Source organism: Callospermophilus lateralis, chromosome 17, assembly GCF_048772815.1.
Source record: "Callospermophilus lateralis isolate mCalLat2 chromosome 17, mCalLat2.hap1, whole genome shotgun sequence".
NCBI classification, from domain to species: domain Eukaryota; kingdom Metazoa; phylum Chordata; class Mammalia; order Rodentia; family Sciuridae; genus Callospermophilus; species Callospermophilus lateralis.
Window position 1 is genome coordinate 17,926,487 of NC_135321.1, and position 18,690 is coordinate 17,945,176.

Sequence of the window (18,690 nt, forward strand, 5' to 3'; positions counted from 1 at the left end):
CTCTACCGCTGACCCATAACCCCAGCCCCCCCCAATTTTTATTTCACGTGATAATAAGATACAAAATTATTGAAATGCCACATTGTACCCAGAAAATTACATTTATTGCGTATCAATTAAAATGTATATTAATTTTTAATAATATTAAATCCCCCTTCTCCCCAAAAAAGATTCAAAGTCAGACTGATAGAGAAAAGAGATCCATCTCTAAAACACTTTCTAAAACCAACTGGCCATAGTTGGGAAACAAGGAAATGAATAGCAGCTCCTGACATAAGAATAAAGCACATCTATGATTAAGTCATTCTGGAACTGAAAATGAATGAACATACTGCCCAGATTTAGGCCTTTATCATCCAAACAAGAATGTAGTCAAATCAAAAAACAAATAATAACAAGAGTAATGATTTACCAAGTTCCCATTATAGGAGGTTTTATTTGTAAATATGTAAAAAACCCTTCACCAAAACTGGTGCTAGAGCTCAAAGACGATAAGTAACTTACTGATCAAGATGAAGACACAAACCCAGGTCTATCTGATTCTAAAGGGTTCGTTTTCACTAGCCTGACTAACCAGGAGCCCTGTTATTTCCATGTCTATAGATTAATAGCAGAATGTTTTCTCCAACTTCTTTTTTATAATACCTTTATTTTATTTATTTATTTTTATGTGGTGCTGAGGATCTACCCCAGTGCCTCACATGTGCTAGGCAACCACTCTGCCACCTAGCCACAACCCCAGACCTTCTCCAACTTGTTCTGAAAGTCTTTACCAGTGGCTAAAGAAACCATTCATAATAACTCAAAACAATCATAAAAACTATGTTTGTTGGTATTAGCATACATTCTTCCTTTCTGATTTTGTATCATTCCACTTTCTTTTTACTTTCCTAACTTGTCAAGTCTTTCTTTAGACAAATTTAAATATTTCACCTTTCAATACAGTTTCATACTTTATTATCTTTAACTTTTTTCTTTCAAACATCCTTCCTAAGTAGGATGAAGATTTTCAAAGTAATGTATATATCAAATTCCTGCCAGCATTTGCCTAAAAGCAAGCCTTTATCTATTATAGACAGATCCATCAGATGTTAGTCAGAAAAACTCATCAAGTATCCCTTTACAGAATATACATAAAACTAAGTGCCTCTGCAAACAAAGGTTGTTCATAAACCATGTATAATTTTATATACACCCACAAAATTAATATCCCCAAATACAATAGATATTGCCCTTCTTGGAAGTCTTCCAAAACCATCCAAAGCTGATCTCCAAAGTGAACCTTCTATTTATTCCCAAAAGGCCCTGAATAACACTTTTTCATAAGATTAATCATGCTGCATAATAATCACCTATGTGCTAGTCTGGGTCACTCATAGACTAAACTCTATCAAATACAGACTAGCTTACCCATGAGGATATCCCTGATCCTAATCAAAACTATGTTGTTGCATCTAACTGAACAATATTCTAAGAAAAAAAATTTCTTTTAACTAACAATTTTTTGCCATTTTTAAACAAATTACACTTTCTGTTGAAAATGCCATATTATTAAGTTCTCAAGAAAAATTAGCCTTTGTTTTGTGTCATACTTTCTCTTCTCCCTAAACTAAAACATGAACTTTAAGCAACTACTTTATTTGCAATGTTTAACACCAAATCACTTGTTACTAAAAAATAAATTTCATACACAATGAAATTTTACTACCAAAGATAATAAGATCCAAATGTAAGAACTAAACAAACTCTCCCCAAATAGAGGAATTTCTAAAATTTCTTAAATGTTGTACAATATCAGCATGGCCAGAATAAGAATGCATCTTTCTCATTACTACAAAAAGGACCTTCACCGACAGACCCTTGGCACACTACTGAGTTTTTTTTCAGCTTACTACATAAGACAGAATGCATCATAAAATTTTAACATAGAGATAATATAGAGGGAAAGTAATTTTCATCTTGAATACATTAGTTTTTGATAGTAGCTTAAATCCTGGAAACATAAAATTATAAAGAATATAAACTAATCAGAATGCACAACCAATATAATATTGCTATCTTAATATTTCTGTGCTTTCCAAATAAGATGAGAACTATACTTACTTACATTCTATATATAGCTACCTACAAGTCTAGAAAATCAGTAAAGTTTGGAAGATTATAAACAGGATAATAGAGAATTATGAAAGTACAATGGTAGCTACACAAAATTATTTCTAATCTTTTGAAGGCAATTTCATAATATTTATTCAATACCTTTAAAAATTAACATGCTCTTCTCTTTTTTAACTTTTTTAGTTGTAGATGGACACAATACCTTTATTTTATTCATTTGTTTTTATGTGGTACTATAGATCGAAACTAGTGCCTCACACATGCTAGGCAAGTACTCTCTTTTATATCAATATGCTCTTCTTTTATATCAATTTCAAACTTAAGAATTTATCCAAAGAAACTATTCTGGAACTACAAAAATACTTAGCTACAGTAATTCTTGCCCCCACACTGGTAGGAAAAAAAACAGTTTTAAAAAGCAACATTCTAAAATGTCCAGTAAAATTAAATAGGTTATAGAATATCATTAAAAATAATGATCTCATAATTTACTTAGTGACACTGAAGGATAACCAAATCATCTTTTTAAAATGCCTATATTTTCTGTTACTGTGTATTGCTTAATTTTTTAATGAAATTAATTTCAAAAAGATGTTGCTAGTGCAATAAAAACATATGTATATGCTCTCAAAATCTAAGATCATTAAGTATTAAGAGAAAAAAAATTACATTTTAGAAAAATAATTATAGCTGTTTCCTGCTTTTGTCTAATTTGTATTAACAGAGTTTATTCTGCTTGGCTTCAGAGACTATGGTATAATTATAGACATTGCTTTTGAAATGTAGAATACAAATTAATAAGAAAACCCCAGACTAAAAAATGTGAGATCAGAGCTAATATTTCTTCAGACTAAAAGCACAATTATTAAAAAGAAAAATTAATTTGTTAATTGCTCTTACTGGCTGTGAAACTTAATCATGCTAGCATATACTTAACCAAATAAACCATTTATATTATTATACCTGTCTCTAGATCTAGGAATCTAATATTGTTAAATGAAAGCACAATCTCTAATACTTAGGACAGATGCCTGACATTCTGTTTTCACAAATCTATGCTGCCCCCTTCTGGATATATTTGGAGTGTATGGGACAGTAAAAATTCAGACACACTAAATGAAAAGTTATCATTTTTTAGCTAATGTATTAAATAACTTAGCCAATATGCTCCATACATAAGCATAATTTTAGTACTAAATAATTTATTTTAAAATACTTTCTTTCAAAAATCCTGTTCTAAATCGTTCCAACAATATAAAAACAGTTCTGATAATTTAGTTATCAATGTGAAAGAAATATTAAATACATACTAACTAAAAGTAAATAAACATGACCCTTCCAGGAGTTATTTTTTGTTCTCATCCATACTGATTCCATTCACTCCCAAAATCAAACCAGTATCTCAATTTGGCACTTATCTTTCCAATTCAATTTTAACACCTGTACTACTTACACATGTACAAGTATACGAAATCAATTTGTATGCTTCTAAATGTAAGTGAATGGCATCATATTTTTTTAATGCATACGAAGGTTCCATATCATAGGCTGTATGTCTAAACCCAGTCAACTACAACTAGAGTCAAATGAGAATATATAGAGGCTCCATGCAAGGATATCAGTACAAAAACCAACTTACACTACAGTTTTCGGGTGGAACTAGAAGTTGAGTAATCTCACCACCATGAACACAGAAGATATGTTTCATTTCTCCAGAAAATATGTCCCAAATTATGACCGAAAAATCCACACCTCCAGATATCAGGTATCTTTGATCATAGCGAGCTGAGACCTGATGAGGATATAGCAAACATGTGACTTTGTTCCGATGACCACGGAGTGTTCTGTGAGGTGGCCAACCTGTGAATGAGGTTTTGGATTTAAAATGCAAAAATTAAAGTCTTAGAAAGTTTCAACAAGTGAAAGTAAACATGAAATGTCAGAAGTGCTATAAGTCTTATCACATAAAAAGGTTCCAATTTTATCATATAAAACTGGTCTGTCCAAATTCAGTGACTACATGAGATTATGGAACCCCTAAAATGGGGCTAGTTTAGGTTCATATGTCTATGAATGTCAAAGAGAGAGGAGATTTTAAACAATTAGCACAAAAATAACTTAAAATAATTCAGGAAATAATTTTAAATAGTTCAATAATAATTTTCATATCGGATTACGAGTTGAACTGGTAGTCTTGCTATATTGGGTATTTTTATATTGCTATAAAATACAATATTATAGTTAATTTCATCTGTTTCATTTTACTTTTTAACATGACTATTAGCAAATTACATATATAGTTTACGTTAGGTTTCCACTGGACAGCACTGTTCTAGAAGATTACATTATTACAGATAATATAGTTGGTAATCCATATAAATAAATAATGAAACTACCAATATATATCAAAGAGATAAAACTGAATATTTATTTATAATCATTACACCATATTTATTCAGACAACAGACACAATATTTTATTACCTGCACATTAAATTTACATAGTACATTATAACAACTACACTAATCAAATATATTTGTTAAAATCAGTGTAGAGACACTTTCAGCATCGGAGTAACAGAGTTCTCAAAACACTTTAGACCTCTGTAGATAGTCAGTATACCTCTTCTGAGCATGTGTTCCCCTTGCAACAGCTGTACTATGGCAGTCTGTGTGGCAGGTACAATAATTATGCTTCCATCTTCACGGCCACAAACAAGCCGTCCATGTGCTGGTATGTACACACTTGCAGTCACTTTCAGAGGCTCATTACTATTAGGAATCACACTCAGCTGATCTATAATTCCAGCAGGACAAGGATTCAGTTTATCAAAGGCCTCTTGCAAGCTGATAGAGGTTGTCATTTTCAGCCCTGTAGAGATTTCATTTTGTATAAAAGAAAAATATTTATGCATGTTAAAAACATTACATCATTAGTTAATTCTGTATATACCAATAAAGATCACATTCACCAAATATAATTCTTACAAGAAAATTATATATGAACATTCTGAATTTATTTCTTAGTGCTTAAGATTTAACATGCTAAATTAAGAGAATGAGGAAATTGCTACACGTGATTTACTATTACCTTCGTCACCTTCCTGTTTATCAGGAGTATCTGATATGTTCCAAATATTTAATCTTCCAGAGGAATCACCCTGAATTAATAGTTTATGGAAATATTCCTTGCATCCATAGAAGAACCGAGTAACAGGAGGACAAATTAGCAGCTGCCAAAAAATCATTCAAATATCTTTAATCATATTTTAATCAAAATATTTCACACATTATCCTTTTTTCAAATAAAGATGTTAAATACCTTGCCTAAGTATACAAGATAAAAAAAGTATCAGCAGCATGACTATTTAACAGTATTTTAATATAATTTTGTAGCATTAAAATGCATGTCAACCAATATTCAAATCAGGATAAAATAAATGTTCAAGGAAACAAACTATACAGTCTTTCTCTAAAATAAATAATTAAACTCTTTATTTTATAAAATATGGTTACTAGTCACAATAAGTCAGTTTGTCTAATTGCCTGTTATTAAATAATTAATACAGAGGTATGCCACTCTACCAAAAAGAAAAGTCTCTACTTAAAAGGTCAAAAAGAAAGCTCACTAATCCTGCCATTTTTGCTCACTCCTGATAAGTCACCAAAAATAAGAATGACATTAAAGCACCAGTCTTATGTAACTAGGGGTCCCCATTTTTTTTCAAAGAGTATACTTTTCAACAAGCAGTGTAATTTTACCTGAGTCATATTGACATAATTAATCTGAACCTAGCCTGAAATGTTAGCTACAGACTACTAGGAACAAAAAACATTCACTGGGTCATATGTATATTTTCCTTTTTCAAACAAATTTTCAGCATAAGATTTTATGTCTTTAGTGAATCACTTATTTATAAGTAATTAAATACTAAATTAAAATTTGGAGTATTAATTTAAAAATACCGGAACATTCACGAATAGAATCTTAGCCTGAAGAACAATAAGAAATACACTTCCATTTTGACAATTACAGTTAACAAATAATCTAGTTACTGTATTTGGTATTAGTTGTTTCATAAAAAGCACTAACTTATACAAACAAGATATATTAAGCATAATCAATTATTTGACTTTCCTTAAATATTGAGAATTTTAATTAAAAACTACATACTTAAAAAGTTGCTACAACAGCAAAAATACTCATATGCCATAGTTCAACATATGTACCTCTCATACCACACAATACATATTTGATTTTAAAATGTATTAGGGAACTGATATTTAAAGAAAAATGATGTTGTTTTGTTTTGTGCAGTATTTTTTATTCAAGTCACTACCCCTTCATTTAACTGGAAGTGACTGTCTAACTAGGTTAGAGAGCAGTAAGCAGAAGTTTATGTTAAGTGAAGAATGGACAGGATATAGAGTATTTTAATTGTGCCTATGTGTATACATTCTGTATATCAAAAATATTCTTGAAAAACAAAAATAATTCCCTACCCCTCACTACCCCACCACATAAGGATTGAACATACTCTTCAGAACCATGAATTGTGGAAACCCAGAACATCATCACAGAAAACTTTAATTCCAAAACCAAAGTTTCTTTCTTACTGCACACAGAACAGAGTCAAAAATCTACTACTAAGAGCTATTATATTTCAACTGCTAATGGATCAAATTAAGCAGGATTTTAGAAAATACAATAAGCTTTTATTTTTATGGAGAAAAAAATATTTTACTCTTTATGTCTGATATCTAAGGAGTTAAATCTTTACATGGCTTTGGAGAGGCACTGCAATGACTGGTCAAGTAATGAACTATTATTAATCAGCATCATTACATAAGGACCTTTGCCCTTTTAAAATTATAAAATGAGACTACCAATATATATCAAAGAGATAAAACTAAATATTTATTTATAATCATTACACCATATTTATTCAAACAATAGACACAATATTTTATTACCTGCACATTAAATTTACATAGTACACTAACAACTACACTAATCAATTATATTTGTTAAAACCAGTGTAGAGACACTTTCAGCATCAGAGTAACAGAGTTCTCAAAACACCTTAGACCTCTGTAGATAGTCAGTATACCTCTTCTGAGCATGTGTTTTAACTGTATGAGAATGTAAAATAAATATATATCTGAATTTCATCAAAAGCTCAATTTCAATATGTAATCAGCATAAGATTATATGCACTTAGAGAAAAGTGAATGCTATTTTATAGACACATTATGTATTGTAAAATAAGCAAATTTTGAATGTGCTTATAACTAATCATATCAAAATGTTTTATAATATTTAACACAGTGCCTTGAATTATATTAAATCTTTCAGGATCAGGGCTGTGGCTCAGTAGTTGAGCACTTGCCTCGCATGCAGTGAGGTACTAGGTTCAATCCTCAGCAACACATACAAAAACTAAATAAATAAAGTAAAGATACTGTATTTAAAAAAAAAAATCTTTCAAATGCTTAGCTACCAAAATACAGCTGTAAAAATTTTGCAATATAACCATCAATTATAAATGATACCTGAAGAATTTTACCTCTTTATCTTTTCGATCCAAGAGGCTATGTTGTACAGGAGGAATTAAATTTTCAACTGCTTTCCCCACATCACTGCGGAATGAATCACTAGCTGGAAGGCAACTAAAAATTGGAAAAAGAACAATATTCACTTAAAATACTGACATTAGCTATTTTATCATTACATATAATAACAATGAACAAAAAAGAGATTTTTTAAAATTAACATTACAAAAATATCCTCCTTCAAGCTGGGCACAGTGATACACACCTGTAATCCCTGTGACTTGAGAAGCTGAGGCAAAGGCATTGCAAGTTTGAGGCCAGCCTCAGCAATTTAGTGAGACTGTCAGCAACTTAGCAAGACCTTGTCTCAAAATAAAAAATAAAAAGGGCTGGAGTGTAACTCAGTGGGGTAAAGCATCTTTGGGTTCAATCCTCGGCACAAAATTAAATAAATAAATAATAAAAATATCCTTCTTCAAAAAAAAATAAATCCACTTAATTTTTATACTCCAAAGTTAAATCAGGATTAAAAATCTAACTTAAAAAGCTCTGAAGTTTTGGGCCTAAATTAAATGTTATACTACATATGTTTTCATACTTTCCAGTTACACCCCAAATTCTGATCTTTTACTTTGATTAAAATCCTAACCTCTTATTTACTGCATACCTGGCAGGTAGTTTGTAAATATAACTTTGCCCATTTTCAGTCCAAATGATTACTTTATCTGCTGATACAAAGTCCCCTCCAGTCCAAGTCTGTCCATTTTCACTAGGACCTGAACACAACAGGGAATAATCTCCAGCATCAAATACCTACAAGGAACAAGAAATTCACCAACTAGTCCATGTTCTGATGATTTAAGTAAGATATAGCTACGATACAGCAACATTTCAAAAAGTACTAACAAGCTTCTATAAATATGTTTAACAAACTCAGGTCTTTCAAGTTTGATAACTCAGATGAAGACATCTTGTCAGTGAGCCCTCTGTGGTGGGTCACCTTTAAGAGGGTAAAAAACAAGTTGGCTTCCAGCTGTGTGCAGCTCCTGGGCCATCAGGCAATAGAGCAGGACCCATAGAGCAGGGGTGTTCTCCACACAGGAACAGGAACCCTTACCTTACCATAGAACAGCAAGTTATAAGGGAGGACCCTCTGCAATGCAGCTTCTGGCTCCTGTTTTAGCATATTTCTGGTAACATTTCTAACCACAACTCTGACATTGGAGCATTTCCTTGTTTAACTTAGGTTACCAATGTTCTAAAATATTATAAATAGAAGTCAACATACTTCATTTCATTATTTACTAAATTGGGTTTTTTGTTTGTTTGTTTGTTTGCACTGGGAATTGAACCCAGGAGCACTTAACCACTAAACTACCGTCCCAGACCTTTTTTATATTTTATTTAGAGACAGGGTCTCGCTGAGTTGCTTAGGACCTTGCTAAACTGCTGAGGCTGGCTTTGAACTCAAAATCCTTCTGCCTCGGCCTCTCTCCAGAGTCACTGGGATTATAGGTGTGTGCTACCACACCCAGCTTATTTAGTAAATCTTACATGTAAAAGTCAAGTCACTATAATTTCACCAGCAACAGAGGTTACTGACTTTACACTGCCTTCCATCAGTAAAATAAGGCACATCAGGCTTTACAAAGTGCCTTTACAAGGGTAATTTCCCAGGAACCTTCAAATCACTGCAGGAGAAATGCAAGCAACTATTGCTACCTCAGTTTACTGACACAAATAAGGGTAACATCACTTACTCAAGGTCACAGTTCCAATAAATGAAATAACTAAGACTAAAAACCCTGGTCTTATAATTCCTAGCAGCATCATTCTTTCTACCACTTTCAATATTTAATGAAAGTACATTTTGTTCTGTTACAAATCTTTCCCAGAAGAAATGAAAATTCCTCACGCCTTGATGGCCCAGAGGTTTTACTTTTCTCTTAAAAAAAAAAAAAATATGAGGTTGGCTGTGCAAACCCATGAAATTAGAATAAACCTAGCTGAATCTCCCATGATTTGCAATAGTTTTTATGAGTATATAACATTAGGAATACAATAATAGCCAAGAAGAATCCAAAAAGAATGTCTATAAGGTAAAACCACAAGAATATTAAGTAAATTGAGTATTTTTTAATCTCAACTTATAGTAAGCCCTTTAAAAACATGTCACAATTGTTCTAGAAACCATAAGAGATGATACTGGACTATATTAAAATGAAAAACTTCTTTCTGGAAATAAATATCTAAAAATATCATTCTGGCATGTTGTTGTACTATCTCAGTGTCTGTATTAATACATAACTTCTCTGACGTTAATGAAGCTGAGCACCTTTCTATACATTTACTGGCCATCTGTCTTTCCTCTTTGGCGAAATATTTTGTCTATTTTCCTTCAAAGCTGTCTGTATTTTTCTTCTTGATTTGTAGAACCTGGCTTTCTATAAATACTGAATAAGTTCTTCATCATATGTGAATGCTCTATCTTCTCTCATGTGTGTTGCCTTTTCACTTACGTATGCATTTTTAAAAAGAAAAGTGTCTGTTTCATTTAATTATAAAATGCTTATAATAGTCACAAAAGAAACTGCTACTAGATATTGCCTCTGGAGAGGGGAAAGGAAGCACCAGGGAAAAGGTATGAAGCAGATTCGCTTTTCACTTTATCCTCTTGCACAGTTCTTTCATTACTAATAAGATGGTTTATTACTAACCCATGATAAGATGGGTTTCATGCTTTTGTGTTGTTCTAATATGCTACATTCTAGAGTAATTTATTAAGCAAGACTAAATAACTTAACTGATACGCCTACCCTTAGAGAGTTCTGAGGATTAAAATAAAAAATACACAGAAAGCTTTCAAAAAAGTGCTACGCAAGAAAAAAGTTCTCAAAACATGTTGACCACTTTTCTATTACAGAAATATTAAATTCTAGAAACATGGAAATAATATACTCCCTCCATCATTAACTCTGAGGTGCTGGAAGAAGACCTTCACAACTCCAAGAAGCCAGGAAAAAAAAAATGGCATTTGGGTCTAACAACACCCTACAAAGAAATATATGTCCTGAAGAACATGTGCTCATATTGCTTTTATGTATAGATAAGACAATAACTAAAACAGTAGCAAAATATAGGAATTAGGATCAATAAAATCACTAACTGAATTATTCCATGAATGAAAACAAAACAAGACAACTAAAGCCAAGTCCCAAGTATTTCTCGAAAGTATCAAACCAAGTCAGGCACAGTGACGCATACCTCTAAGCCCACAGGCTCAGGAAGCGAGGCAGGAGGACTGACTGCAAGTTCAAAGCCAGCCTCAGCAAGTTAGTGAGGCCCTAAGCAATTCAGCAAGTGTCTGTATTAATACCCTGTCTCTAAATAAAATATTTAAAAAGGGCTGGGGGTATAGATAAGTAGTTAAGCACCTATGGGTTCAATCCCCAGTACCAAAAAAAAAAAAAAAAAATCAAACCAGACATAAATTCTAAAGAAGTCTTTCACCAAGCAACTCTTTATGACTATCTCTGTAAGTGTGATAAACCAATATCTTAAAAGATAAAAATAGAGTTTCTTACTTATGTAATCATCTTACCCTCCAATATTTGGAGCACACAACCAAAAGTGACCTTTGTGTGAATGCACAAAAAGAGATGCTTTGACAATTCTGACAATAAATTGGTTTGGATTCCTCCTCAAATATTGGCTCAGTATCCTGGAAAAAAAAAAATTTGTAAAACTTCAGGAATAGTTTTGTTGTCAGTTAAAATTATCACCCTAAAGACACCAACACAAAATAAAGGCATTGCTTGATACGTTCATCATTTTAGCCCCACGGGTTAAGAGAAAGGTAGTTAAAAAACAGCAAAAATATACTCTGAAACACAGCTGGGCACAAACATCTTGGCTACAAAGCTACCCAGGATTTGTGTCCTGATGAGTCAATGTGTCATCACTCTAGCAAAGGCAGATGATAAAATTTTGCCTTGATCCTAATTTCTGTAAGTATATGTGTTTTAGGGAAGGAAGGGAGGGAGGGAGAGAGGAGAAAGACAAAAAAAAAAACAAAACATGATCAGTTCTTCTAGGATCTCCCATGCCTAAAATTTCTCTAGCTCCAGGGAACAGCATCAATACTGTCAGAAAATTGATCTGTCCTTCTTACTGATTAAAAAAAAAAAAAGAGAGAGAGAGAGAGAGAGAGAAGAAAAGAAAAAGAACTAAGAATCCATGCCCATCATACTGAGACAGAGACTAAAACTGACTTCATGTACTTTTCACAGTGGATTGCTTTATCTTTTCCCTCAAGCAAACTACCTTTTAACTTAATTTAAGCAAAAGCCACAGAGGAAAACTCTACCTCTTCTGTTCCTCTACTTCACGTTCTGTGAAATATGTTTCTTTATTTCCTAATCTTGGTGGTGCAGATGTCATCAGCAAAGAGAAAGAAATAATTCACTCATACATGCAGCACCCTAGAGATCTTTTATACTATGTCCCTAGAACCACAAAAAAGAAATAGCCTTTTCCTTCCCTTTTAAAAAAAGGAGGGAAGGAAGGAGTGTGTCCACTGAAACTTTAGATGTCAGAATAAGACCAGAGAAACCAATCCCAGTCTCACTTGTCTCACCTGCATGCCACTTATTTCAGAGGTGACGATCCACACCTTCAAGATGCCTGTCACTGAAAGTGCTACCACAGTGTCCTCTAAATCAAGAAGCGACAAGAAATCCAGGTTACAAACATAGCTTGCTTTCTAAATGTTAAAACAGTTTGTTTTAATGAAATTAACAATAGCAGTTTGATAATTGGCAGAAAAACATAATTCTCTTTCATGAAATAGAAATAAGCTTTTGAAACATAGGTTAATTAAAAATCACCAACAATTCATAATTCGAGGAAAATTGTTTCTAGTTAATTTTTTATTTCCAATCACCAAGTTTTTAATGATATCAACTGTTCTTGATTAATAGATTAACAAAGAAATTTTATTATTAAATTAAATTTTATTATTCAAAATTCACAACTTTCATTTAGTTATCACAAATAAGCAAGGCACTCATATTCTTCCCCATTCCTCTACTACTGGCCTGCCTTCCAGTCACTTTTCTGCACAGTACCCACAGGCTGTGATCAAAAGAAAAACATGTGTGATACTATATGGTTGTCATCCATGGTTCCTGGCTCTTACTGCCTCCCTAGGGCAGACCAAATAGATTATGTTTCCCCAAGGCAGGTGGCAGCCAGGAAAAAATTCTCTGACCTACACTGTCTGACAGTAGATCACAAGACTTTATTCCATTAGGTGTCTTGCCCCATAGACACCCCAAGAAAAGGGTTGAGAGAGTTTTGGAACAGCTGAACACACAGAGAATCCTGTAAAGTGTTACTCCTTGAGAGGGCCTGGAAGTTCCATGCCCCCTTCTCTTTACTCATCCTATGCATTTCTTCATCTGTACCCTTTGTAATATCTTTAATAATAAGCCAATAAACATAAGAGTTTTCCTAAGTTCTGCGAGCCACTCAAGCGAAATTAACTGAACCTGAAGAGGAAGGTGTGGAACCTCCTATTTGTAGCTGGTCAATCACAACACAAGCACAGGTAAAAAACCTGGGGACCTGTGACCGGCATCAAAACTGGGGCAGGGAAGAAGTCTTGCATCTGAGCCCTTAACCTGTGGGATACGATGCTATGCCCAGCCAGTGTCAGAACTGAAAGGACTGCTGGCTGATGTCCTCTACAGGTTTGATGGTGTGCGTGCCGGTGGGGTGAAATCCCCAAACCTTTTGAGGTCACCTCAATTCATAAGTCTCAGTTCAGGGACCAGTCACAACACCACAGTAAATATATGTAAACTTTTGAGAGGACAAGGCTTCAGAATTAGGGAGATGTATGGTAAAATCAAAATCGCTTTTTTCTTTACTAATTAACCAATGAACTGTGGATAACTTAACGAACCTATCTTAAACTTGGTATACTTACCTAAAAGCAAATAGAAATGGATAACCACAGGGCTTATCCTAATAGGCTGTTATCAAAATTAAGATACACCTTAGGTATAACATTGGTATATACCAATCCTTAATAAAGGTTAGTCACTGCTTTTGCTAAAATAATTGTTTGCATCTTTAAGTAAAAAAACCTCATCATATCACATGCAGTAGTTCCCCAGGCAACAGAAGGCACTGGAATGCACTAATCACAATTCATGACACCTATACAGTAAAGTGGTAACACAACAATATATCTAAAACTCTCAAATACCCATAGACTAGAAAAAGGTAACTGCTGATTGAAAATTGCATGTTTGCAACATTATAAACAGTAACATCTAGAATTGCATGGACTCCACAAAATTTTCCATTAAAGCTACATTGTATTCCATTTAGACCAAAGTGTACATGCATATAGAGTGTAAAAATTCAAAATATGCAAACTGCTTGGTCACAAAAATAGTCCCTTTTTAAAGAAGTCATTGATTGTAACTAAGATTGGAGGTAAGCATCCTAAAACCGAGTTCCCTATTGCCTGGAATATTAAATCAAATCTCATTCCACTATTATGCTCAGGAAGAAAGCTGTAATTCTCCACTACACATCACAACCCACGTTGCTTCGGGCATTCTTAGCAGATACTATTCATTGTCTAGAGTGGGAGCCAGCAAGCTACAGTGCATGGAGCAACTCCAGCCCACTCAAGAGTTTAGCAAAGGCAAGCTCCCACAGAGTTGAAGACACTTGCTTCATATAAGCAACGGAACACAATAGTTAAAGTAACAACTCTGGAGTCCGTCTGGCCACCAGTCAGCCAGACCTGGGTTCTTAGGCAAGGACTCTGCCATCCTAAACCTCATCAGTCTCCTCATTTATATGAGAAATAACAACAGCAAGTACCCCAAGGGGTACTGTGAAACTTGGTCAAATACAACTGTTTAGCATATTATACCTGATACTGTAAGCACTCAATAAATAAAGTCCCTGTGGTGGTAGGAGCTAACAGTCAATCTCTATAGAAAAACACCTAACTATGTAGCCACTGGAGAAAAAGAGTGCTCCTCAATAGGCTTAAAATAACATACACTCAACATTCAGCATTTATCAATGTTCTTTTCTTAAATAATTTATACTTGCTCTCAAGGTTGTTACTGAAAGGTTTTTAATTCAAAACAAATGAACAAAAGACAGTAATATTTATGTCAAGTATGTACCAGACAGGATCTTTTTTCAAAATCTATTTATTTGTTCTACTAAGTTATGCATGACAGCAGAATGCATTTTGACACATCATACATAAATGGAGTATAACTTCTCATTTGTCTTTACCAGGAGATTTGATTAATCTCCTCCCTTTTCAATTTCTCCACATGAAACAGAAATACTTCCTGTGTCTCTTAGCAAGTGACAAAACCACAATCCATAAATATACAGGTGAAGTCACAGTTTCTCCCACTATACCCAAAAAGGGTTACAATACCCCTCCCTCCATGTCAGAAAATCACATGTGGCTGAGGCCCACAGTTAGGATTCCTCCCATAGAATGAAGACAATGTAACATGCTAAATCTTAATTAAATCAAATTCTCCTTTATGAAGCAGGAAACAGACCACAAATTATTAAAGCTATTATTTCTCAATTTTCTTCTTTTTTCTTACATAATATAATCAAAATTATTAATTTTAACAAATTATAGAACTTGACAGTAAACCAAGCAGTAAGTCATAAAGCAGACGTCTAAAGGGAACACACTGACCTTGTGTCCGATGGGATCGAATAATACTCATGGAGCTAATCCAGTCTGGTGATATCTTTGATACTAAGGAGTATAACACCTCAAGGCTGGTAGCATCCACCACAAGGATTTCAGGGTAATGTCCGTGGCATAAAAGTCTTCCTTCTCGCTGATTTCCAACAGAGAATTGGTAGAACTATATTCATGTTAAAAGAAGAAAGGATTTTTAAAGGTTCCTTTTTACCTCAGATACTTAAATTAATAGCATTCATCAAGCTTACTATGATATTTTCCTAAATGCTAAACTCTTCCAGTAATATTTTCATGTACATACTATATAGTTCATATTAAATATATGTAGTACACACATACAAATACATCAATTTCTATTAATAATTTTAAACATATAACACAACTTATTCTTTTCCTAGCCTTGTATCCTCCATTTTGAACTGTTTGGGAGCAGAATTCATGATAATAAATTCCCATATTTAGCATCTAAAACAGAATTTTTGAGTTAACTTGCAAAGCACCTGAATAACTCCAGCTTCACAAATCAAATCAAGAGTAGCTCAGGTGGGTCACAAAAACAAAATACAAATTCTAAATGAATGGTAAGAGATGAGTATAGGCTTATAATTACTAAGTATAACTAAATAAATCTAAAGTAAAGGATAATTGACATGCTAATAATCAGAATTAGATTCCAATTAGACGAAGTGTTATTTCAGATAAGTGTATAAGAAAACTGTATAAATACGGCATGCACTTACACTTTGTAGAAGAAAAAAATAGCAGAAGAACCAATATAATCATGATCCATGTTCCACTAATACCAATAACTACTAATACCAATAACTACTAATACCAATAACTACTCAAGAGGCTAGATGGTTTTCCACCAACCACAGAGTAGAGGATGAATATCTATCAAAACAAGACCAATACATATCAAAGGACCTGTCTTTCCTCAGCCTCAAAAAAAAGGCGACTCTTTAGTGGACTCAATCTCCTAGAGGATTTTTAGAGGGCGAAGACATTTTTGGACTACTAAATGAATAACAGGAGCACAAGCAAGCCAAAGCACAGAGGCCAATGTTGTAACTACTCCACACTATGAAATCCTGGGCCGGGTCTGCCTCACACTCTTTAATCCTATTCTCAGAACTTGACGTTGTATATAAAGGAACACACTCTTATCTTAATTGTGGAGTACCTGTGTGCAAAGGAGTACAACTCTGATGTTGTACAAAAGAGTAAACATGGATCCTGGAACAAATCAGCTAAATATATGGTAGCACCTCTAAAACAGGGGTAAGGTTATGAAAGTGTGGTGGCTAATCAATGCAGATTACCACAGTGGGCAGCTCTAGATCTCAGAAGTTCAATCCAAAACACAACACAGCAAAGGAGATTCCCAGGGACTGCCAAGCAGTACAACAGAAAAATGCCACAGTAGGAAAAAAAAAGAAAGAAAGAAAGAAAAATGCCACAGTAATTAGCCTTGAACTCCATAAGGGGAGGATGTAGCAAGGTGGAAAGGCAAGGTGCAGTGAGGCAATCTGTCAGTATTCATCCACCACCAGCAAGGAGAGATGTGCACTACAGCCACTAGAGAGGGACTCCCTCCTGAGGGTGGGATACTTTATTAGAATTGCCTGGCTAAACAACTCCCACCTTAAGATGTAAAGTCAAATTCAAACACTTGATCTTCTAATTCAACTTCCATAACACTTTTATACTAGCAAAGAAAGTATCCTAAATGGAGAAGCCAGTTTTTCACACATTAAAAAAAAAAAAAAAGAATGTCCCACATGGTAATTTAATAAATTGGCAATGCCTTCTGAGTTCAGTTAAGTGTCAATGTCACCAAAGTTTATCATCTCTGAGGATATAAAAAAAGTACTCTCTTCTGAATTGCAAAGGAAACTGCTACCACACTAGTAAATTTTCCACAAAGCATCTTCTATTTAGAGATGGCAGCCAATCTAAATATAGAAGGGCTAATATGGCATTTGAAAAATAGCAGGCACTGAAAATAGGTTGAGCAAAACAGATAATTTTCCATAATATGTAAGACGAAAGTTTTTAAAACATAAATCAAAACTGAACAACAGTCAAAATAATTGTTAAAATTAAACTAAATTATAAAATCAATGAATCTATATCATTTTATTCCCACTTTTCTGTCTACATACCTTATCGATTCCTCACATGATAAAAATAAATATATGCCTTTTAAACAAAAAGCACATACCCTAAAAACATTGATGAAGCTATTTCTTAAATTTGCCAGGGCAATAAATAGCCATGGAAGACCCCATATCACACTGATCACCACCTCCCCACAAACATTTTCCTTTACTTTTAAATTTTGTTGGAGCACCTTCGGGATTAATTTTGTTAGTGTGTTTTAAGGAAGGCAATGTGATGCAAGGGCAGGACGCAGTGTCCAGAGTCAGACAAATCTGATGTGGAATCTTAGTGCCAGGAATGACTCACTGTGACGCGTGGGCAAGTCATTTTCTCTCTCTAGGCTTCAGCATCCTTTTACGTAAAATGATACATTCCAAATTTAATTTTTAAGGATGCAGAGAAGATTAAATGAAACACAATACAGGAAACTCCTCTAAGTATTACCTCAAGAAATGAGTTCTCTTCTCCTTCCTTTCTTTCCCCAATGAGAAAATGATTGATCATATTTCCTATATACCTCATAATATTCCCAACACTCAATGTAGTAAACAACAAGGAAACTGAAGCAGAGAGATATTACAATTATAAAAAAGAATACCAGGAATGCATGTCAGAAGTTACAAGTTCCTGTGTAATACTCTACTGAGCCAGGTGTACGAAATAGTCATTTCTTTTGACAGAGTTGGGAAGTATTTAAAATGAGCTCAAAGGCCAAACCCAATGCTTACTTCAGCCGCACATATACTAAAATTGGAACGATACTGAGAAGATTAGCATAGCCCAAACACAAAGATGACACGTGAAATCCTGAAGCACTCCATATGTTTTGCTCTAGGCTTGGGATTCAAGCAGTGGGAGTACTGCTTCTCAGCAAGGTGGGTGTAAGAGGGAAAATTCACTGGAATTCAGTATCAAGCAGTCAATGTTTCTTGGAGACTCAGAAATATAGTTTCATTGAACAAGGAACAAGAAAGTACATTGGAGCCAAATCGATAGTGGCCCTGGCCATGATGCTGGTTCACCGCAGACGGGAGGGATAATAGAGAAACACAACAGACAAATTTGACACGGAAAAAACTTTAGATCAGAAAC

At 33.9% G+C, this 18,690-nt stretch overlaps 1 protein-coding gene and 1 non-coding gene across 3 annotated transcripts in view; one reads left to right on the forward strand and one right to left on the reverse strand.

The window, feature by feature from the left end:
• Wdr7 (WD repeat domain 7) overlaps window positions 1-18,690 on the reverse strand; it is a 323,602-nt gene that overhangs the window by 271,612 nt on the left and 33,300 nt on the right. For both annotated transcript variants that reach the window (XM_076836770.2, XM_076836771.2), the window contains exons 5-12: window positions 15,424-15,598; window positions 12,304-12,380; window positions 11,269-11,388; window positions 8,335-8,480; window positions 7,682-7,784; window positions 5,206-5,347; window positions 4,738-4,986; window positions 3,755-3,975 (exon numbers count right to left, since the gene is read on the reverse strand). In XM_076836770.2, coding sequence (XP_076692885.1) covers window positions 3,755-3,975; window positions 4,738-4,986; window positions 5,206-5,347; window positions 7,682-7,784; window positions 8,335-8,480; window positions 11,269-11,388; window positions 12,304-12,380; window positions 15,424-15,598 — 1,233 coding nt within the window. The remainder of the gene's footprint in view (window positions 1-3,754; window positions 3,976-4,737; window positions 4,987-5,205; window positions 5,348-7,681; window positions 7,785-8,334; window positions 8,481-11,268; window positions 11,389-12,303; window positions 12,381-15,423; window positions 15,599-18,690) is intronic.
• On the forward strand, window positions 18,319-18,425 carry LOC143383036 (U6 spliceosomal RNA). Its single transcript, XR_013089086.2, has one exon. It is a non-coding gene; the product is annotated as a U6 spliceosomal RNA (small nuclear RNA).